Source organism: Natator depressus, chromosome 1, assembly GCF_965152275.1.
Source record: "Natator depressus isolate rNatDep1 chromosome 1, rNatDep2.hap1, whole genome shotgun sequence".
In the NCBI taxonomy this organism is placed as follows: domain Eukaryota; kingdom Metazoa; phylum Chordata; order Testudines; family Cheloniidae; genus Natator; species Natator depressus.
This window is the reverse complement of record NC_134234.1, coordinates 341,144,631-341,167,357: the sequence shown is the minus strand read 5'-3', so window position 1 is coordinate 341,167,357 and position 22,727 is coordinate 341,144,631. Positions and strand designations below refer to the sequence as shown.

At 47.3% G+C, this 22,727-nt stretch overlaps 1 protein-coding gene across 1 annotated transcript in view; it reads right to left on the bottom strand.

The window, feature by feature from the left end:
- Nucleotides 1-22,727, bottom strand: part of LOC141980933 (uncharacterized) — a 232,495-nt gene that overhangs the window by 203,299 nt on the left and 6,469 nt on the right. The window contains exons 2-3 of the mRNA XM_074942711.1: nucleotides 11,982-12,044; nucleotides 5,619-5,758 (exon numbers count right to left, since the gene is read on the bottom strand). Of these exons, the coding sequence (XP_074798812.1) occupies nucleotides 5,619-5,694 (76 nt within the window). The 5' untranslated portion in view covers nucleotides 5,695-5,758; nucleotides 11,982-12,044. The remainder of the gene's footprint in view (nucleotides 1-5,618; nucleotides 5,759-11,981; nucleotides 12,045-22,727) is intronic.

The window sequence follows — 22,727 nt, the reverse complement described above, 5'->3', positions numbered from 1 at the left end:
CACATATCTATTCAGGGGACACCATCATAGGGCCTAATCACATCAGCCACACTATCAGAGGCTCGTTCACCTGCACATCTACCAATGTGATATATGCCATCATGTGCCAGCAATGCCCCTCTGCCATGTACATTGGCCAAACCGGACAGTCTCTACATAAAAGAATAAATGGACACAAATCAGACGTCAAGAATTATAACATTCAAAAACCAGTCGGAGAACACTTCAATCTCTTTGGTCACTCGATTACAGACCTAAAAGTTGCAATTCTTCAACAAAAAAACTTCAACAACAGACTCCAGTGAGAGACTGCTGAATTGGAATTAATTTGCAAACTGGATACAATTAACTTAGACTTGAATAGAGACTGGGAGTGGATGGGTCATTACACAAAGTAAAACTATTTCCCCATGTTTATCCCCCCCCCACACACACACCCCCACTGTTCCTCAGACGTTCTTGTCAACTGCTGGAAATGGCCCACCTTGATTATCACTACAAAAGGTTTTTTCTCTCTCCTGCTGGTAATAGCTCACCTTAGCTGATCACTCTCCTTACAGTGTGTATGGTAACACCCATTGTTTCATGTTCTATGTGTATATAAGTCTCCCCACTGTATTTTCCACTGAATGCATCCGATGAAGTGAGCTGTAGCTCACGAAAGCTTATGCTCAAATAAATTTGTTAGTCTCTAAGGTGCCACAAGTCCTCCCTTTCTTTTTGCGAATACAGACTAACATGGCTGCTACTCTAAAACCTACAGGGGAGGTAATCCTGTCATCATTACTTACAGGGTATGTCTACGCTGGAGTTAGGTTTCAGACAGGATTGTGCTTGAGGTGGCTAACCCATCCTGCCACTCGCGCTGCCATGATTACACTGCTATTTTTAGCATGCTAGTTCCACCAGAGCTAGTGTGGGTACGTCTGCCTGAGGTGGAAATTACCCCTCCAGCTCGCCGTGCGTGTAGACACACCCGCGCAGACAGTCAGTGCTCCGCAAGAGGCCTGACTCTCCACTGCCTTCCTTGAATTGTCATTTACCCCAGGCAGAGCAGCTGTAGGCGCTTACTACTGTCGTTTGCATCCCCTTTGCACGGATGGATATGACCACTCAAGGCAGATCAATCCTGAATAGCGTCACTGAAATCCTTCATGTCAGGGGGCAGCAGCAGGTCGAAATTCTGTTGTGAATAACAGTAGGTGCATACACCGTGAGCCAGCATGCCCCCTTGTGGGCGGGCGTAGTGTTGCAGATGAGCCTTTGCTTAATTTGCCCCTCATCCAGGGTATCAGCAAGTACCAACACCGGTTACATGCTAGAGAGCCCCTCCTTGCAGAGAGTCCCATTTGTCAACAGAAAAGCCAAGGCAGAAACATGAACAAAACATTCACCCCAACGTCCCGGTGGGGTGACTAGGTCATTCTTTGACCATGTCCCCCACCTGAGTCCAGCGATCATCTCTACCCAGTCTCCCTCCAGGGTTCTCTTGGTGCCAGTCTCAGCCCCGGCTGCTAGGCCTCTTGCCCCTACCGGAGTAGCATCCTTCTCTGGAGTCTCAGGTCCGGGGAGGTCTGCGTGCTGTGATGCGTCTCCAGGGACAGCGGGAGATCCTTGCCAGGCCGGGCTTCCAGCCAACATCTGGGGGATGAGGGGTAAAGCCCTCTGACTAGGAGGCTCCCCTCTCCGGGGCGCCTCTTACAGGCTCCCCATCCTGGTAGGTTCCCCAGAGAGCTCCCCTTCGAGGCTCCCTGTTCTGCCCTCTGCCTCAGGCCTCCCTCAGTCTCCTATCTCCCTTTGGAGTTCGCGCTAACTGAGCTCTGGTTACCTTTATTAGGTCCAGCTGCTTCTTTAGTAATCAGTCCCCTGGGACAGTCAATTACCCCCAGGTGGGACCCTCATCAGGCAGTCACAGGCAGGCAGGGCCCGAGCTCCCCGTAAAAAGCAGTTGCCCCTTGATAAGAGCCCGTTCATACAGGGCCTTCAGAGCCATGCAGGACCGGGCCCCAGCTTGGCACTGCAACTAGAGAGCATTCGGCCTGGTTGGATCAGGCACCTGATGCTGTCTTTGAAAGCATGTGATGTTAAGCATATCTGGATTGGTGCCTTCTGGAGCAAATACCAACACAGACAGCTATATTAATCACAGGGGGATATGATTTTATTTGAAATTTTCCATGCACTTCCGAAACTACCCCATTTCATCCATCAAAGGTTTGCCGGAGACATCTGTAAACGTTGATTTATTGCACTGTTCCAGGCTGCGAATTAAATAGCATTATAGTCAAAGATATTGGCTTAATTGACGGGCAGGAATTTAATCAAGTTAATTTTGCAGCCAATTCCTAAGCTACCATTAACCCCTTGCTGAATTTTCAGAAAGTTCCAGGCACGTTCTTAAAAGCTTAGAGCCCAGTCCTGTCTGGCAAGCCCTGTGTTCCTCTTTGGATTTCTGTGGAGCACGGCATGGTCCAGGGAGCTGGACCCTTATGCCCAGCCAAAGACCAGCAGGGCCCTGGATTAGTGCATGAGTCTGCCTGTGAGAAGCAGCTTGCAGGATGGGGGCCCTTATGGACTTCTTAGCGACTGAGTTTCAGCAGCAGAAAGTCACTTCCATTTCAAACTACCCAGTCGTAGTGGCCCTTTCACCCCATGTGATGAATGAAGGGGGAGCTCCCTTTTATGGGTACCCAGCCAGAGAGTTAGCTATAAAATCCCTGTTAGTAGCTGTTCTCTACTTGCTTTACCTGTAAAGGCTCAAAAAAGCCCATAGGTAAAAGGAAGAGAGTGGGCATCTAACCAAAAGAGCCAATAGAAGGGCTAGAACTTTTTAAAATTGGGAAAAAAACTTTCCCTTTGTCTGTCTGTGGTTGTTCTCTGGAGAGAAGGGACAGAGCAGACAAGGCTAAAGCTTTGTTGTAAAAAGCTGTAAACCAGGTATGAAAATCACCAGATCATACCTAGAACTACTCAGTTTGAAACCCCAGATACGTAAGTAGATCAGGAAATGTCTAGAAAGACGTGATTAGGTTTCTCTCTCTTATTTCTATAAGCCTTGTGGACGCCTCTGTGCTAACCCCCAAATGCTTTTGTTTTGCTTGTAACCTTTAAGCTGGACCTCAGGAGAGCTATCTTGATGCTTAATTTTTGTAATTGTTTTTAATCTAGCAAAAAACCCAAATTCCAGGTTTCCCCCCCCCTTTTTTTTAAGAACAGGATTGGATTTTTGTGTCCTATGAGCACTTTGTGCATATGTTGTTTACTTAGCTGGTGGCAACAGCTGATTTCCTTTGTTCTCTCTCAGCTCTTCCCCGGAGGGGTGTGTGAAAGGGCTTGAGGGAACCACACAGGGAAGAATTCGCAAGTGCTCCTTCCTGAGTCCTAAGGGGTTTTTTGCACTTGGGCGGTGGCAGCATCTACCCATCCAAGGTAAGAGAAAAGCTGTAACCTTGGGAGTTTAATACAAGCCTGGAGTGGCCAGTATTAATTTTCAGAATCCTTGCAGGCCCCCACCTTCTGCACTCAAGGTGCCAGAGTGGGGAATCAGCCTTGACACCCCATATGGGTCATCAGCAGGGTTTGAACCTATAGCCCTCAACATCCCTAGTGTAGAAAAGCAATGACTCACTGGCGCAGCACCTCCTGCTGGTCATCTCGGGAATTAGCTCTCCAGCATATGGAGCGCCTCCTCCTGGCTCGTGTCTCGCCTGCCACTGCCCCCCCCCCGTGTCCCTCCCAGACCCTGGTACCCCATTACCGTGGGGTGCTACCCCCTGGCAGTGCCCCCACACTCTGGGTCTCCCTTCCTAGGGGAACCCCCAACCCTCTATCCCCACCTTGCCTCAGTGGCTACTGCTAGTCATCATCTAGCCCCCCCGCTCACTGGGGCAGACTGCAGTCTGTAAACCACTCATCATTGGCAAGGAGGTTGGACTAGCTGCCTCTGCCTAACCCTGGGCTGCTCCTTCTAGCCCCCATACCTGCATAGGCCTCTGTCAAGGCCTGCAGCCTGGGGAGTTGCCAGGCTGGACCTCCCCAGCTCCTCCCCCCCTTTCCCTAGCACTGTTCTGTCTCAGGTACCCTTCTCTCCCCGGCAGCCAGGTCCTTCTCTCTCAAGAACTAGAGAGAGACTGACTTAGCACCTGGCTCACAGCCCTTTTATAGGGCCAGTTGTGGCCTGACTGGGGCGCGGCCCCAGCTGTGGCTGCTTCCCCAATCAGCCTAGCCTTTTCACAGGAGCACGGTGACTGCCCCGCTACACCTAGCATAGGGGTTCGCCACTTGAGCCAAGGGGCAATGCTATCAGCTGGCCGCACTAGTAGGCTATTATCCTCTAGTGCACAGACACTAGACCCATGCAAAACAAGCTTCAATGGTACGTTATGAAAGCAGATTTTGGTGAACCCATTGCATCGATTCTACTGTGCCCGGAGTAGAAATATGCCCGCTCAGGTGTGGGGGGCTAGGTAGTGAGAGACAGCTCATTATGCTTAGTCCCATGCTGCTGATAGCACATAGACTAAAATCCTATCACCCTGGTACTGCAGTGCCTAGCACCTGCCTCCTGTGCTGACCTAGCTGGACCTGACATTGGGGAGATGCAGGTGGGGCACAAGGGGAGGCAAACTTCCCCCTTGGTAGCTGAAATAGCCTATGTAGGGCCTTGGTACAGCCTCCCTCGCCATGGGGGGAGATGGGCGGACCCACATGGTGACAGATCTCCTCCCTCACCCACTCACTCACACAGCTCCCCCTCCTACATCTTTCCCACTGGTTTCCCTGGACAAGGGCCTCTCCAGACACAGAGAAGTGGGCTGGACTCTGAAGAGCTAATTCTCCACTGCCATGTGCCTGGGATGGTCACTTACACTGGTGCTGAGCGTAAAACACGAGCAGATCAGAGCAGCGGCATGTCACGCTCATTTGCACAGATCCAAGTGACCAGGCAGTGCCCCTGCCTGCTGACACGCAGTTCTTGGGGATCCTTTTTAATGCCATACGTGGGGCCAAAGAAAATATCAGAGGGGAGATTGTGGCTGAGGGAAAGAGAGGGAGCAGATGAGACCTGTGTGGCATTAAGAAAAGCCAGCAGAAAACAAGTGCAAACCCCAAGGTTGTCTGCTTGGTGGCTGACAAATTCAGATGGACACTGACTGAGTCTAACTAATGGAGATCGGGATGAGAACTATGCAGGGGGACCAAGGGCGGCTTATCCCACATCTGCTTCAGTGGGGTTCTTCCACTCTGAAACATCTGGCACTGGCCAGTATCAGAGACAGGATGGACCATGGGACCGATGCAGTCTGGCACTTCCCACAATCCTCTTTGGTTTCCCACAATTCACAGCTCACATGTCTTGGCTTAGTAGATACGATCCTATCTGCGGCTGGCTGCACAGACAATTTAGCCTGCTAGCTACTAGCCTGCTAGTGTCCAGTGACAGTGGCCTGTGATCTTGAGGCTAGAGATCCCAGGTTCAAGCCCCACTGGTGCCCCCAGGTAGCTACAGCTCATTACACTAGCAAATACAGCCACCTGGAAAAGACATTAACTTCTCTGCCACGAGCGTTAGCTCCCCTGCTTTTGGTTCTGTTGGACACAGCACGTGACACACGTACCTTCATGCGGAGCCAAGGCTTCGGCCTGTGCCAAGAGGGCTGCTAGCGTAAGTATCTTGGCATATGACAATCTCATCTTCCTAGGGCAGAAACTCCTCCTAGGTCACCAGAGTTATTGCACAAGCCGAACATTGATGTGTCTGGAAGAGAAAACAGGGCTTAATGCAGAGTGACGAGTGAAATCATCTAGTGAGCCGCAGGACAATGGGGCAGCATTAGCTTCCTTCACCCAGCCCAGTCCATGGGCCTCAGTATTCACTTAGCCTGAAGACCACTAAGAGTGAGTCTCGATGGCCTCTTCATTCCTTAGCTTCCGGCTGAGACAGCCAAGGGATACCTGTCCCCCAAGGAACTGGGAGGAGAACTACCAACTCGTATCACTTGTGCCTCCAAACTGGCACCAGATTTAACACCACCTGGAGAAACATTTTTAGAAGCATCCATGAAATTTTGGAGATCCAACTTGAGACGTCCTGATTTTCTGAAGGCCCAAGCAACTGCAGCTACTGGAGGGATATAAAACCTTCTGCTTCAGGGCACAAGGTGCATCGCTAACTCATGGGGCGAGGAAACACTTCCCCTAGGTCAGGGGTCCTCAACCTTTTTCTTTCTGAGGCCCCCCAACATGCTACAAAATCTTCCATGGCCCACCTGTGCCACAAGAGCTGTTTTTTCTGCATATCCAGGCGATTAAAAGCCAGGGCTGGCGTTAGGGGGTAACAAGCAGGGCAATTGCCTGTGGCCCCACACCACAGGGGCCCCGCAAAGCTGAGCTGCTCGGACTTTGGCTTCAGCCCCCCTGGGTTCGGCTTTCTGCCCTGAGCCCCAAGGAGTTTAACGTCGGCCCTGCAATCTGGTTTATTTTGGCAGCCCCCCCTGAAACCTGCTCGTGGCCCCCTAGAGGGTCCCGGACCCCTGGTTGAGAACCGCTGCCCTATGGGAAGGTTGCTCCATAATTCAAACTTTCTTGCACCTTCCATGGAGACATCTGGTGCTGGCCACCATCAGAGACAGGACACTGGTCTAGATGGACCTCACATCTGATCCAGGATGACAGCTCCTACGTAACGTTAATTAATAACCTTCTCCTTCAGGCCGAGGCTAAACAGAAGCTGTTTCATGCCCAGCGGTGAGTGTTACGTGTGTGTGTAGTAAAGGGGTGTTAGAAGAGAACTCTCTTGCAACCCTTATTACAGCAGTCGCTCTAATAGGAAGGAAAAGTCTCAGATGTTCAAAGCACAAAAGTCAATGTGCGATCGTTGCATACAGCAGCTTCCTACACTACACACTCAGCTTCTCATTAGACTATTTTACAGCTAACCTTTGGGTTCCTCAAGCTTGTAGCTTGAGAACTGCTCTAATTAGCAGCTTTGCACACAGCCACTGCAAGTTTCCCTCGTCATTGGGCTGTGGACCTGGAAAACACTTGTTACTGTCCATGTGTGATGTACACAATCCATAACAAATGCTGATTGCTCATTAAGGCTACAGGATCCTTGCTCTAAGTAGCAATAACTGCAGTATTGCCAGAAGGGGTTTTATTCTTTCTTAAGGGACTATAGGAGATCTTCTCCTATTTTAAGCTTCTCCTCTTTGTCCCAGACTGAACACACGCCACAGATGTCGCTATGGGCAACTTCCAGGAAATCATAGACATTAGAGAAAGAAAAGACCTAATACATCATCCAGCCCAGCTATCTGCCAGTGCAGGACTGTTCTCTACAGTAAATAACATGCAATCACTGAGCTATATTAGTACCTAATAAAGCTGCTGATTCCTCTTGGAAAAACCTCTTGGTTTTTTCATGCACAACTTTGGTGTTTCAGTCTAAAATGATTTGTTTCAGATGAAGGAAAACGGCAAACAAGAAAGAACGAAAGTAAAGTCTTGAGGCGGGAGTACGGGTTGCGGTGAGAGAGAGAGAGAACAGGCTGCAGCCATAACATGGCTGCTGTCTCTGGGCTAGAGGCTCAGCAAATAACTGATTTTTCAGTTCTAACTGAAACTGAAATTTTGGGGACTTTTCGGTGAATTGAAAAAATCCGTTTCGGGTCTGGTCCGGATCAGGGATTCAAACGTAAGTCCCTCAGATCCCAGGGCAGTGTCGCGAACACTGGCTAATGGTCGTGAGGTGTTGTGACAGCAGCAGCCGCTTCTTCTCCAGCCATTTTGGGAATAGCTGAAACCCGTTGTGTCAAATTCACAAATAGTTCCGGATTGACCAACGCTGCATTTTTCATCACATAAACTATTAGTCTAAAAAATTTCACTCCGCTCTACTGCGAGGACAAACAGATCTTTAGAAATGTGAAGTCCACCCTGCGCAAAGTCACTCCACTGGCCCAGCTAGACCAAAGGCTTTGAACGCTATTGTGCGTACAGACAACTCCGCTGCCCTTTAATGTGTTTTTCTCTTTTTTCCTCCCATTCCTTGAAACGTGTGCATTAAATGTAGGTCTTCGTTGCCTAGCAGTGAGCCTGCTCCTACCCCTTATTCCTCATCTCCCATCATAATCGGTTCATGACATCACCATTAGTTGCTATGGAGATGACTTGGATGTTAAAAACAATCCTTCCGAGGCTTTTGATAAATTCCAATAAAGAATAAACACCAGGAGCAAACGAACTGCTAAGAACTAAAGCTTCTACGGGGAAAATGGGTAAGTCTCTGGGCTGGAGCTCGCGGAACCCTAGTTCAATTTTCTGCCCTGTTACAGACTCACTGTGTGACCTTAGGCAGGTTTTTGTACCTCAGTATCCCTTTTGTAACATGGAGCTCATAACACCTCCCTTCTGTCTTGTCTGTTTTGATTGTAAGCTCTTTAGGACAAGGACATGCTACATGTTTGTAGAATGCCCTAGTACGATGGGGACCGGATCTTAGCTGGGTTTCCAGGTGCTATTTTAATACCAATAATAATTGATGTCCCTCCAGAAAATACACAACACAGGCCTCGTTTTCCAGTGTTTCCCAGTGGCACCTATCTCCCCTCCACACATTTTTCTTCTCCAAAAATATAGTTCTAATGAGGGGAAGTTTGGGGTTTAGAGGCCTCTCCAGCTGATCTGGGAGTGCCTGCCTCGAGAATTGTGAACCAAAAAGTTACAGAGCGTGTTCTTCAATCAGGAATGCACATTACAACAGAGAAGTCAACCAAGTAACAGGCACCTCGGATTATCCGGTCATCGCAATCATAAAATCATAGAAGATTAGGGTTGGAAGAGACCTGAGGAGGTCATCTAGTCCAATCCCCTGCTCAAAGCAGGACCAATCCCCAACTAAATCTTCCCAGCCAGGGCTTTGTCAAGCCTGACCTTAAAAACTTCTAAGGAAGGAGATTCCACCACCTCCCTAGGTAACGCATTCCAGTGCTTCACCACCCTCCTAGTGAAATAGTGTTTCCTAATATCCAACCTAAACCTCCCCCACTGCAACTTGAGACCATTGCTCCTTGTTCTGTCATCTGCCACCACTGAGAACAGCCGAGCTCCATCCTCTTTGGAACCCCCTTTCAGGTAGGTGAAGGCTGCTATCAAATCCCCCCTCACTCTTCTCTTCTGCAGACTAAATAACCCAAGTTACCTCAGCCTCTCTTAATAAGTCATGTGCTCCAGCCCCCTAATCATTTTCATTGCCCTCCGCTGGACTCTCTCCAATTTGTCCACATCCCTTCTGCTGCATGCCACGGCCTCTTGGGATTTCCTGGTAACCGTGGGGATAAAGCTCATGCACATCTGCCTCTAAAGCACAGGCTGCTACCTATGAGCTAAAGGGGACTAGCTTGTAGGAGGGAAGCTTTCCAAAAATCACCTAAGGGATTTGGACCCAGAGGTGCTCACTTGTGCAGTCAAATCCCTTAGGGGATTTTATAAACCTCTTCTTTAGACCCTGTACTGCTATGACACCTAATTGAGATGATCTCATTTCATCCAGCAATGGGCAGTGGTGTATATATATACACCAGCCAGTCCATTGCCATCTACTGTTCTATTCACATCCTTATTCTGCATGTGATACATCGGTCCCCTACCTTAGAACACATCCCTGGCTGCCTTTAAATGCAGAACGCCATATTACCTTACGGCAGCAGTCATCGATCCAGCTCATGTAACTTAATGAAGGAAAGTACGTACACCTGGAGGGCAGGCAGTGAACTAATGAGTTCCAATCATCCTGTCATTAAACTAGAAGCCAATGAGCATCCTCCATCCATACTGCCCCTTCTGGGTTTCTTTTACAAGGACCCAGGTGGCGTCCTTTGCAAAGCTAGCCTTTTCCCCTCCACCCCCTGTTGTATTTGTCACACTGTATTTGGTTAAATGCAAAATTCGGACCCTGTCTTACTATTTCATTTCCTTGGCTTGAATGGGACAGAAGCCTGATGTGCAAGCCACTCCAAAGACCTCGCCTCTTAGAGGTGACAGTCTCCTGGGTAGGTTTTTTTTAAAAACCCTTTTCTCGTTTTCCTTAGCACAACAGCGTTCTGAGCTGTGACTGGGGATCTGTATTGCAGATGCTTCTGCGATTCAATGAATCAATAGGAATAACAACAACCACAGCTCAAACCAGAATGCAAGGCACATTGGGGAACCAGGCCTGTGCTTTGCCCCACATCTCCCGGGCAGCACTCCAGTGATTAACGGTGCACAAATGAGCACAGAGGAAAGTGCATTGAAGGAGATGTTGACATCATAATCCAAACAGCCACACATGGAGGAAGGGAGGGAAGGACAACTTGTTCTCTAAGACTTGGGGTGGGATATAATATAAAGAGGACCAATAAACGGAGAAAAGTGAGCTCTCCTTTGATTTCCCCAGGCCCCAGAATCTTGGGGTGGCTCTGATGGGCCAGATTGGGTGGAGGAGGAGCTCAGAGGGACAGAATGATATTTTATTCGTTAATAGGCAGGTTTACAAATTCAAGGCTCAGTTTCACTGTGTGGCTCACAGGAACAGTGTGGGGATAAGATGAGTCCAAAATATAGATTCATGAAAAGAAACGTCTAGAAAACCATAAGGCCAGCAGAAGAGTTTCCTTCCCCCCCGCCCCACACAATTTCAAAGGAAACAGCGTTTCTGTGGCATATCACAACCACGCTGCAGCTAGCCCATCGCAACGTAACAGCCTATTACTGCTGCTACTACAACCCAATGGATTTACTCCTTTGGCTCAAGTGGTAGCAATGCGGGGTATGGCGCTGAAGAGCCTTGCTTCAAATCCTAGTCATGACTTAGAGGAAGCAGAAGTCAAACCTGAGTATTGCAGCATAATCTACTGCATGAGAACCAGGACGTGAAAGTGATTAGAAAGAAAAGTGAATTTGACCGTTCTGTTCTCATTAGCCAAGCTAAGAGAAATACAAAAAGTAAACAACCAGGAAAAGGAAGTTGGATGCTCTACAGGTATTAATCCAAAGTGCTATTACCCAGGTAAACATTTTAAATCTGTGGGTTTTTAAACTTCTTTTTCATCCGTGATGTTATTTAACAATAAAATATCAATGGAAAAAAACCACTAAAATACAGTTAAAAAGTGACATTAATAGGATCTAGTCTAGTTGTAGGGGAAACAAGTCCTCAAGAGGTTTCATACAAAAGCAAGAAAATGCCATCAGAACATACAGAGCCCAAATGAAGTGCGTTAAACCTGAAGGGCCTGTCTGGCAGCTTGCACAGGCATTTAAACCCATGCACCCAGGGGGGGAAATGCTGCCAAAGCAGAGCAATAGCCATTTATACCCACTTTCCCTGCCTGCACAAGGGGCGGGTCCGTGCCAGCTCCGGAGCCATACCCCACATACATCCCTTGGCAGAAATGGATTCAGGTAAATGTCTATGAATTTTTACCAGACCACATCCCCTTTCATCCTACTGAACAAGTTGACAAAGTGGTTTAAAAAGCAACGTCTGCGCAACAGGTCACGGGTGCAGAAGCCAGGCAGCCAGCCTCTCTGCAAGCTCTGCCTTCAAATATATGAAGGGAAAGGGTCTCTTGTGGCCAAGCTTGGCTAGAAGAAAGTATAAATGGCTTTACTACTGCACACAGGTGGGTTATGGACTCCCCCACCACCACCACCTTTCTCTGAAGACGCATACAGAGGTGGGATGCTGGCCTGAGTGCGGGCCTTGTGCAATCGCAAATGCTGGCTTCTCAGAGACAAGGTAGTCTCAGCCCCAGCATTCAGTATCTACTCTTCTTGCAGTCCTTCAGGCTAGAGCAAGCTCCCTTTAGCTGACAAGCTCAGCCCCGTTCCCTTCCTCCCCAGCTCCCTGGTAAGCTCTGCAATGAGAACATGCACCTCTGTTGACTGAGGGTGTGTGTGTGTGGGGGGGGGGGGTTAACCCCTTTTCTGCCACTCACCAAACAGGATCTGTATCTCAGGACAGCATTTCGGGATCTAAGCTTTGTACAGCAGGAATCAGCCTGGAAGGAGAAGAGAAAAATGGACCGAATTAGCAGCATGAGGCATCAAATGAAGTCAGCAAGCAAAAATAAAGGTAGACCGTAAGGTTTCTTTATAGCGGTGAAGCCACTGAAGCAGAGAGATGTGGCAGCCCATATGGTAGCGACTAAGGAATGATTTATCACACCTGGTTGGATAAGGTTGTGCCAGCATAGCTGGGTTGTTGGCTAGAAGTGTTAGCTAGGCCGGCAGAACCCTCACTGTAAACGCAACTTAGGTGACAGAAGCACTCTTCTGTCAACGTGGCTAACGTCATTCAGGGAGGTGGCGGCGTTATGTCGGCAGAAGAACTCCTTCTGTTGGCATATGCAGTGTCTACACTAGGGGGCTATGCCGGCACAGCTATACTGACATAGGCTCTGCAGTGTAGACATGGACACAGTTACAGTCCGCCATGAATTTGTCTATGATGCAATAACTAGAACAGAGCCAAACTTGCTGGTTTCAGTTCCTGTGGGTCTGGACTGACATTTCAGTCGGGCTCAATTCATGTGGTTTTGTTCTAAGATTTGGGCTGATTTGAATCCAGCAGAGTGAATGGGGATGCTCACAATGAAACCAGGCAGTTCAGTTAAGCTCTTTGTGCTGCTTATCAACTGGAGGTTTCATTCAACCCTGGAACATAGCCAATGCCATCCTAGATCAGTCTAGTGGTCCATAAAGTCCGGTATCTTAATGACAGTACAAGGTGCTTCAGAAGAAGGAGCGCATACCCCCGAATAACCTACCAGCTGCAGCCTACAGATTGGATAAAAGCCGTGCTGTCGTTGTGACTACGTCATCGATATGGAGCCAAGTTTTATAGCCCAGATCAGGCCCTGTATCCAGAATTCAAACACCAACACTTAACTGAACTTTTTCACATTTCAACAGAAAATAGTTTACTTTGGCTCAAGAATTGGGTTGGGTCTTTCCTCCTCCACCCTTCCTGCTACCTTATAAATCTGCATGGAGGTTAGGTTCCAGCTGCGTATGAAATTCACAGATCCTGAGGAGGTCACTAATGCAAGGATGGGGATCTGCTCGGCTGCCTCCAAATTCCAGGAAATAGTCACCAGTAAACCTGCAGAGGGAATGGATCAAACAGGTTTCAGCCTGACCCCAAAAGCCTCATTCTTCTGCATAGGGATGTGCCCCCAAGCCTCATTCTGATATATAGGGCACCACGTTGCTGGGGAACAAATCTATATAGTGTCACGACTCCCACAGAAACCAAGATATTTAGGCGGATTGATGTCAGTGGGGATGAGGTGCCTAAATACCTTTGAGGACTTGGGCTCACGTCCCTGTAGGACTGGAGACTCCATCAGTTAGCACAGGTAGGTTTTAACATAACGCATATGGAAAACTGCCAATTGCTAATGGCGAGACAGGTAAGGAGTTGTGATTAAAGCTCCTGATTGGCTGAGAACTACACACATCCTATTACTTTTGATCCTCTTTCTCTCCCACCTAACCTGCTTGTCCCATCTACCTATCAGTTGTTGTCTTTTAGACAATAAGCTCTCTGGGGCAGGGACAGTGGTTGAAGCCCCTCAATGCTCCCGCAGTATAAATATTAAATAATAATAAATGAGGGGACAGCAGAAAAGCAGGTTCTACAACATCAGTCTGAAGATGGAGGCTCCCACCAGCCACCATTTCAAAGTGTGCGATGCAGGACAATTAGCTGCTACAAAAAGCTTTAAAGAAAGCCAGTTGGGGCACAGAATTGACCTCCATAAACTTCAGAGTTTGAGATGGAATCTGAGCAATTTCCTTGATCTTTTATTGCCCTGGTTAAACAACATATTGGGGCAATTTTTGTTTTTGTTTTTACAGTCTCTTAAACAAATGAATTGCAAGCCCCATAAAGTGTATGAGCCTGAGCCTCTGGTCTGTTATACCCAGTTTAGGGCGTTTTAACTCCACTGGAGTCAAGGGAAGTGCCATGGTCTAATTCCAGTGTCAGAGAGAGGAGAATCAGGTACTTTATATTTATGGTATCCCCAAAAACTGAGCGTCACTCATCAACATTCCTCCATTGTGTGCATTTTTAGGAAGTCTCTTTCTTTTTATGGGGAACAATTTTGGAGAAAGAAAGAAAGAAAGAAAGATCAGCCAGGTTTGTCCATAAAGGACAAGATTCAACAGAGCAAGGTCTGAAACTGACCACACCCTAATCTACTGACATCAGATTCTTTTTTATTGTCTGTTTGTGTTTCTTATTTCCTATTTTCAGAAATGTTAAGGCCCTACGTTTGCAATTGCTCACACATGCATCAAGTTACTCACCACCATGGCAAATGGAATCACAGTCTATCGTAAGCAAGAAGCCTTTATTACAGGAACTAACTAGGAACTTCAGACAACTGAACAGATTTCTACACAACTTAAGCCTCAGCTTTGTTCCTAGTAAACAAAAAATGATCATCCCTTGACTAGAACTCCATACAGCACTGGGAAACATCTAGGGGCTGAATAATATATAGCAAATAAACATATTGTTGCACCGCCAGGTGCGCTTACAGGGTCAGGGCGTGAGTTTGTATTTAAGGGTTTGCTGGTTTTCCAGTCACACGTGTTCATAATTCACTGGAAGGAATGCTCCAGCTCTTCCATTTCACTTTGAAATGTTTACGTGAAAATGCAGGCGAAGAATTTTTCTCCCCCAGAGGCAGACATACTTTTCTAGAAGGTTCTTGTTAAAATCATCCCAAAACCTTGAGATATATCTGGTTAGTTGGGTTGAAGGGGGCCTAGATTAGAGTCAAGCATGTGTTTTTCTTGCATGATAGGGTCAAGATTGCAGGGTCAAAAGTTTACAGGGCTGTTTTAAACATACTTTTTATTGTAATCGATTTTTTCCTGTGTTGCAAATAGGGTATTGAAATGGTGTTTGTAAATAAATATTACCGTATTCATTTTCACAGTCCGTAAACTGTGCCTGCGATAAACTGATGGCCCGTGAGCCGCTAAAGTGATTAAACTGCATGTGAGCGACAACAGCAGCTCAGAATTCAAAGGGCCAGGTCCTAAGCTGGCGTAAATCAGCATCACTCCACTTACTTCAGCGAAGTTCTGCTGGTTTACACCAGCCGCCAGTCTGGCCCAAAGACCCTGATACCAAGCTCTAGGAGGTTAGGAGTGGGATTAACCTCTTCCATGCCAGCAACGATTTTGGAGGACGTCAGAGATCACCTTAGTCACTACATCAAATTCTTGAGAAATCCCAAGGCTGTTGCAAACCTCTGTGAAATCCATTCAGCAGCTCCTCCCAGGACCTACTGGGCACATCTAGGGCTATAATTAAAGCCACCCAAAACCAGTTATTGATAAACTAAACACTAACTCAGTCTGAACAGACTCAGGCGACTCTGGCTTCTCTCTGCTGTGTTATCTGCAGGATTGGCCCTTCCACCAATATATTAAATTGCTCATACTTGTTAAGAAATAATATCATGACCACGGGTCAGCAGCAGCAGCAGCATCTGAATGCATCCCAAGAACTAAAACAGTAACTCCATTAGCTGGCAGCAGTTGTAGGCTGTTATCCTCTTGGTAGACTAGTCACTAGAAGGGGGCCATGGCACATATTTTACAAGAGTGTTAGTATAACATGCCAGAACACCCAGCACTGGCAAGTCACAGCTCTACCTGCAATAATTAGACTACAGCAGAGAGGGGGAAATGTGATTCATATACATTCGGTTTGTCACCCAAGTTCAAATCCTCAAGCATTCTGTGAACAGCCCTAGATGTCATCTTCCAGCAACAGAAAATTAAATTCTCCAGAACAGCCAAGATCAAAGGCAGGGCACCCCACATACAAGCTGATACCCCGTGGTCTAGCTCTCATAATAATAAATCAGCAGGCACAGCCCTGCACTTGTGAGCAATGCTAGAATAAATAGGTGTGGGGCTAGTGAACCTGAAATGAGCCATTCTGTGCCACGCGCTTGGCTGAGCAGCCTAATTGAAATCAAGGAGTCTGGTATTCTGCTGCTTTACACCTTCCTTGTGTAGTCAGTTCTCACCTGTGCAATGTGGGAGTGGAAATGCTCCCAAAACAGAGTGGTAGCATCTTATACCTTTTGGACAGGTGCAAATGATATAAGCGCACGGCAGTGGAGAATTAGGCCCAATGCCTGGACCTCACGCACCTTGTCTCTCTAATATCCTGGGACCAACATGCCTACAATGACACTGCATGAATAAGGATTACTCAGATTAGGAAACATCTGCAGGTTTAGGCCCAAAATAAGCAGCAATCCTGCTAGTATAAGCCAGGTGCTAATGCGTATCAAGCATGGTACTTGCAGCTGGGCTCTTGCATGGGAAAGGCACAAGCTGGAAATGGAAAGCAGGGGCTGGGGGAGGAAAGGTCTCTGAACACCATCCCCCAGCCTCGGAGCTGATGGAAGGTTTCCCAGGTCTGCGGAATGCAGGAAAGGGGAAGATGATGCATTTGGAGCCTCGAGGGCGGATTTGGGATTACGCTTCCACTCGGGCAGACCGCACATTTTAGTGGAAGGAGGTTCTCATGCACCAAAGGGCTGCAGGCCACATCTCAGCAACCATCTCTGATCTGAGGATGAAATGGGAGGCTCATCCCAGCTTCCTAGAGAATCTCAGTTACGGAGGGGACAAGTAAATCCACAGCATCCGCACCAAGTAAAGGAAAATTGAAAAGGACCAGAATGATGCACTAAGAGGCCCTCCATCCTACAAGCCATTTAAGCAGACTGATTGTGGTAGATCCCATAGTCTGTTTACGATACTTATATGGCCCCCATCATCACCATAGTGTCAGAGCACATGAACTGAGCCTCATAACACTTCTGTGGGGTAGGGAAATGCTATTATGCCCATTTTACAGATGGGGAAACTGAGGCACAGGGAGACTAAGTGTCTGGCCCAAGGTCATATAGGGAGTCTGTGGCAGGGCAGAGGCTTGAACACAGGTCTCTTGAGTCCCAGGCTAGTGCCCCAACCACTGGATCATCCTTCCACCATAGCCTGGGGAAAAAAGGAAAGGGCCTCCTCTTCCAAAGCAGGGTGTTACATGTTTTTGTAGCAGGACAGATCGATCGTGTCACTGGGAAAAAAAAACAGATTCCCACATGGGGCAAATTAACCCAGCTCTGGTCACAAGAGGAAATAACTGACATTTTGCCTTAGACCAAATTGTTACCATCCAACAGCTGTCCAATGCCCCCTCTCAGCTGGGATTCTCACCTAAGTTTGTCAAGTGGTGCTGACTGGTCCCCCTGGCCAGCAAGACTCCCAGAGCAGAACAAAGCGCATCTCTGGGGCTACAGCTTCCCGGGTCCACCATTTCTTAAACCGAAAGTCACAGAGGGAAGGAGGACACACAAGAAAGGCTAATGGACACTTAGAGACCCGCTGAAGGGTTCCCATGCAATTTCCACTAGGGCTGAGTGGGAGCAGCTGATGGTTCCCAGCTCCATGGTCAGTTGCACAGACGTCCACGTCCCAGAAGCTCCCAGCACAGCTGCTGCTACGTTTCAGCAAAGAGGCGGATAGTTCAATAGGCCAATAGACTGCCTGTCCGGGTGCTCTCTTGGTAACCGGACTGAGGCATGTCGGTAGAGGAAGCCTGCGCGGCTGCTTTCCATGATGACCTGTTTTGTGCACTTGGCGCGTCGCTCCGTCTAGTCCAACAGCTCCAGCGGAGGATTTGCCCCCCCACTCTCCAGACATGCAAAGCCAGTGCCTCCCCCCCACCACCACCACCACCACCATGCAGTGGAAGGATTTTAAAAGCTGTCTCTAAGGAGCGTTGTCTCCACAGAGAGACACGTTCTGGAGCAGAGCCCACTTAAACGGCAGAGTCAGCAACGGCCAGAAAGGGTTGCCCCTTGCAGAAGGGCTGATTCCCTTTCTCTCAGAGCGAGGACTCTGAGAAAGGATTGGGGTTTTAAAATGCCATTGATTCCCTGATTTAAAGGGTCTGCACTGCCTGGTACTGTTTAGACGGGAGGAGGCTGCTCAGTAAAGGAAGATGGAGTAAGCACTGAATGAGGAGGCCGATTTTGTGCTCCAGCACCCAGCTGAAGGTGCCTGCATTGTTGAGAGGCAGTGACCCAGGAGGGCTGGCAGCCTCCCTGTCCCGTGAACTGGAGGGTGAGACCCCACAGCTATTGTCTCCCCAGGGACACCAGAAAACATGGGGAAAGCAGCTGCATTAGCATTTCAATGAGCCCCATGAGAATGTGTCAGCTGCTCACTAATGGGGGATTTATAGGGTTCTCCGTTCAGGGGGAGGGGGCCTCGGGGTGCTCCCCCCAGCCCAGTGGATTCCACTCCATCACGTCTGCTGTTAGCAAGAGATCGCCTTTTGAGCAGCCCACTGTTATTCCACTCCTCTTATCCCAGCTGCAAGTGAGTAGTGGCTCCTAACTGAGACAAGCTCAGCAAGGCTCCTACCAGCTGAGGCAAAAGCGTCAGTCCCATTTCCACACCTTCGGCCATTCTGAAGCTTACAGACAAGGAAGTTTCCCAACAGGTGAGGTCCAAGAACCGACACATGGGGGGACCCTGCTAGTGGGCAAAGCTACCTCTAATATTCAGCAGATGCAACATCCTGCTCTGCCTTTTTGCTACAGCCGTGGGAGATTCCTTTTTCTCTCAGCCCCTTCAATGAATATTATGAAGCCACAGACGTCCTTTGCCAGAGCTAAATGAAAAACCTCATTAGCTGGCAGCAGTAGTGGGCTTTTCTCCTCTAATGGACCAGCACTAAAGGGCAAAGTGACACATACTTTGCCAGCATGTTACCATAATCTCCTTTTTTTGCCATTGCAATGGTTGCTCTGATTGTATCTAGTTAACCCCAAGTTTGTTTTCATTCATTGGGCCTCAAGAAACACTAGCACGCAGGGATACATTGAACCATGTTGGGTTATAAGGTTATTCACAAAAGGGGGAAAATCTGCAAATTTCTGAGTGCTACACAACTCTCCATGAAGGTTATAACATTCGGGAAGAGTCCTGTGCCATTTTATAAAGGCCGCAGGAGTGGAGAGAAAGAAGAGAGGATGAAATCGTGCATAGCTTAGAGGACCTAGGACTTGACTAGAGGCAGGAGTAGGAATCCTGTACTTAGAAACACCACAGGAGGAGACAGCCCCTGCTGTCTCTACTCCAGATTGTGGTGACTCCACATGCATCAAGTTTCCACACACAAATGCAATTAAGACTATGCTCTTTAAAAAACCTAAAGAAATTCCAGAACTGAAAACTTCATTGTGATAGATAAGGTTGTAAATATAGTTATGGCAGGATGGTGCTGTTACACATAGTCTTACAAGTTCTTTTTCTTAGCCTGGGAGCCATGTACAATCTTTGAAGAAATGTTTCATTGTGGTTAATGTTGCATTGCACTTTTTGGGAAGCTGTGGCAAGCAGCAAGAAAGTTTGCTATCTGCCTTAATCTCTCTAACTAGCATTGATTTTGGGGACAAAGTTGCTTCCTGGGGACAAAGCAGTGATTTTGGAGCTGAGATTTCCAAATGAGGGGTTTTTCTGCATATGCTGTTTGTGACCACCTCTGTTCAAGGACTGATGTATACAATGGAAACAAACAAATTGCACTAAGAAAATACCCTGACTCCTTGTCATTGATTTCTCCTCCAATGGGAAACTGACTTGCAAGAACTCAGCATCAGCTACTGCTCTGCAGAGGGGCAGCTATACATACCTACTCATTTAACATCAGAATCCCCAGGAACAGTTCAGGTCCCAATACCAACATTAATGCTGGTCTCTTAATCCTGACCACCCTCTCCAGTTTAACACCCAGCTAGGAGCTCCAGTATCAGGAGAAAAGCTGCATACTATGATCCAGCATAGGGGAATCTTGAACCAGCTCTACACCACCCACTCTTCTGGGCTATGGGGTGTGCTTCACAAATATAATAGGACTCTGAACTCTACCACTTTAAAAATACTTGCAGCTACTTTATCCTATCACTGTCATGGGGCATCTGCAACCCTATGCTGGTAAGGCTTCTGGGTTGTTGTTGTTTTTGGGGGGGGGGTATTCATTTCATTTTTCCAGGTTTATTTTTAGTGATTTGAGCATTATTTAGGTGACCAAAAATCAGGGGACTATGGGGTTCTTTGTATATACTGGAATGAATAACCTCAGTAATCTCTTTGTAATGTTTGTGTAATGGCACAATATTAGAGCACACTAGGAACCTTTAGTGCACACCAGCAGGGTCTACATCAATCAATTAATGTTCAGCACATTAGTATGCTTTAGAAACCATACCCCGCATAATCCACATTACTGCTCCATGTAGACAAACCCTTAGATACTGGAGTTTGTTGGATAAACATTGACTTTTTTTTTTAATTTGTGTCTGTGTGTGTGTGGGGCGGGGGGTATTTTATCAGTCTTTATTGGTTAACCTAAAATCAGAAGCCCTGCGTATTTGTTTTTCTGGAGCAGAGGTGAAAGGTCTCCCTTGCAGAGCCTGTGTATCTACAGAATCAGAGGTAGACAGATATTAGAGACAAGGAGATCAAGAGATAGGGAAAAAAGAGAGAGAGTGGAAAGTTAATTGGTCAACTGATTGACTACTTAGCTGAGAGCCAGATTCTGCAGCCTCTATTCATGTTGAGTGCTTTCCAAAGAGTCACTCACAAAGAAAAGTACGGCTCCGCATGTTTAAGGGAATTGGAACTGGTCCTAAGAAAAGAAGAAACCTATTGTTTAAATCTCATGAACAGGTCCAGTTATGGGCCCCAGTTCTGATCTCACTTATGGTGACACAATTTCAGGGACTTGAGTAACTCCAGATTTACTCTGAGGTAAGATGAGAATCAGGCCCACAGCTTTTAAAGGAAGACTGGAAATGGTGACGCTCCACGTGTCTTGCTGCTGTGTTTGAGCAGGTATAACGGAGCCCTGGCCCTCAGCTGTGGTCTCTTGGCACAGCTGCGATAGCTCCTGGAGCAACGGAGCTCCTGGCCTCGCTGAGCTGTACCTCTGCTTTTCTTTCCTACTTAAAGGTCAAACAATACAAAAGTCACATTTGTTTTTAACCAGAAAGGGTCTATTCGAAAGCTGAGGCACTTCCCCACTTCGATGCTCTTTGGTCACTTGCTGCTTGGATTTTGCTCATTGTCAATTTCATTTCTTAGCTCGCATGCCGGCGCTTTTTGGGCTGCCCAGCGATGCTCAAAAAATAATCCGTTCTCATCACCATTTAAACATGACGGGCCTGTTCCGCCAATATCTCGTGTCACCTTTTATACCAGTGTAAAGAGGGCACAAAATGCTCCCACGCTGGGGTGGCAATGTTTTACACCCACTTAGCACTAATGCAAATGGCTAAGAAAGGTGCAAGTCAGTGGAGAATTGGTCCAACGGTCATCTAGTCATTAGGTTTTTATCGAAAGGTTAAAAGACAGGGAACACAGGGTAGGAATAAATGGTCAGTTTTCCCCGTGGAAAGGGGTAAATAGCTGTGTCACTGTACGGGGACCTGTGCTGTTCAACATATTCATTATTGATCTGGAAAGGGCAGTGAACAGTGGAGTGGTAAAGTTTACAGACAATACAAAATTAGTCAAGATAGTTTCATCCAAAGCTGATTGCAAAGAGCTACAGGGGGGTGTCACAAAACTGGATGACGGGGCAACAAAATGACAGATGAAATTCAACATTGAAAAGTGCAAAGTAATGCACATTGGAAAACATAATCCCAACTATATATATAAAACGATGAGATCTAAATTAGCTGTTCCCACTCAAGAAAGAGATCTGAGAGTCACCATAGATAGTTCTCTGAAAATTTCAGCTCAGCGTGCAGCAGTGGTCAAAAATAGTTAGGAACTATTGGGAAAGGGATAGAAAATAAGACAGAAAATCATAATGCCACTATATAAATCTGTGGTGCACACAATGAATACTGTGTCCGGTTCTGGTTTCTCATCTCAAAAAGGATATAGTGGAACTGGAAAAGGTTCAGAGAAGGGCAACAAAGATGATCAAGGGTTTGAAGTGGCCTCTGTGAGAGGAAAGACAAAGAGATTAGGGCTGTTAAGGTTAGAAAAGATGACCGCGAAGAGGAGATATGATAGAAGTCTATAAAATCATGAATGGTGTGGACAAAAAAGTGTTATTTACCCTTTCCCACAACACAAAAACCAGGGGTTACCTAATGAAATTAATAGGCAGCAGGTTTAATTCAAATAAGAGGAAGTACTTGTACACACAACCCACAACTAACCTGTGGAACTCATTGCCAAGGGTACTAGATAAGTTCATGGAGGATAGGTCCATCAATGGCTATTAGCCAGGATGATCAGGTTTGCAACCCCAGGCTCAGGGCAACCCTAAACCTCTGACTGCCAGGAGGGGAAGATAGGTGGATCACTTCAAAATTGCCCTGTTCTGAACACTATCCCTGAAGCTCTGGTACTGGCCACTGTCAGAAGACAAGGAGGACTTGTGGCACCTTAGAGACTAACAAATTTATTTGAGCATAAGCTTTCGTGAGCTACAGCTCACTTCATCGGATGCATTCAGTGGAAAATACAGTGGGGAGATTTATATACACAGAGAACCTGAAACAATGGATGTTACCATACACACTGTAACGAGAGTGATCAGGTAAGGTGAGCTATTA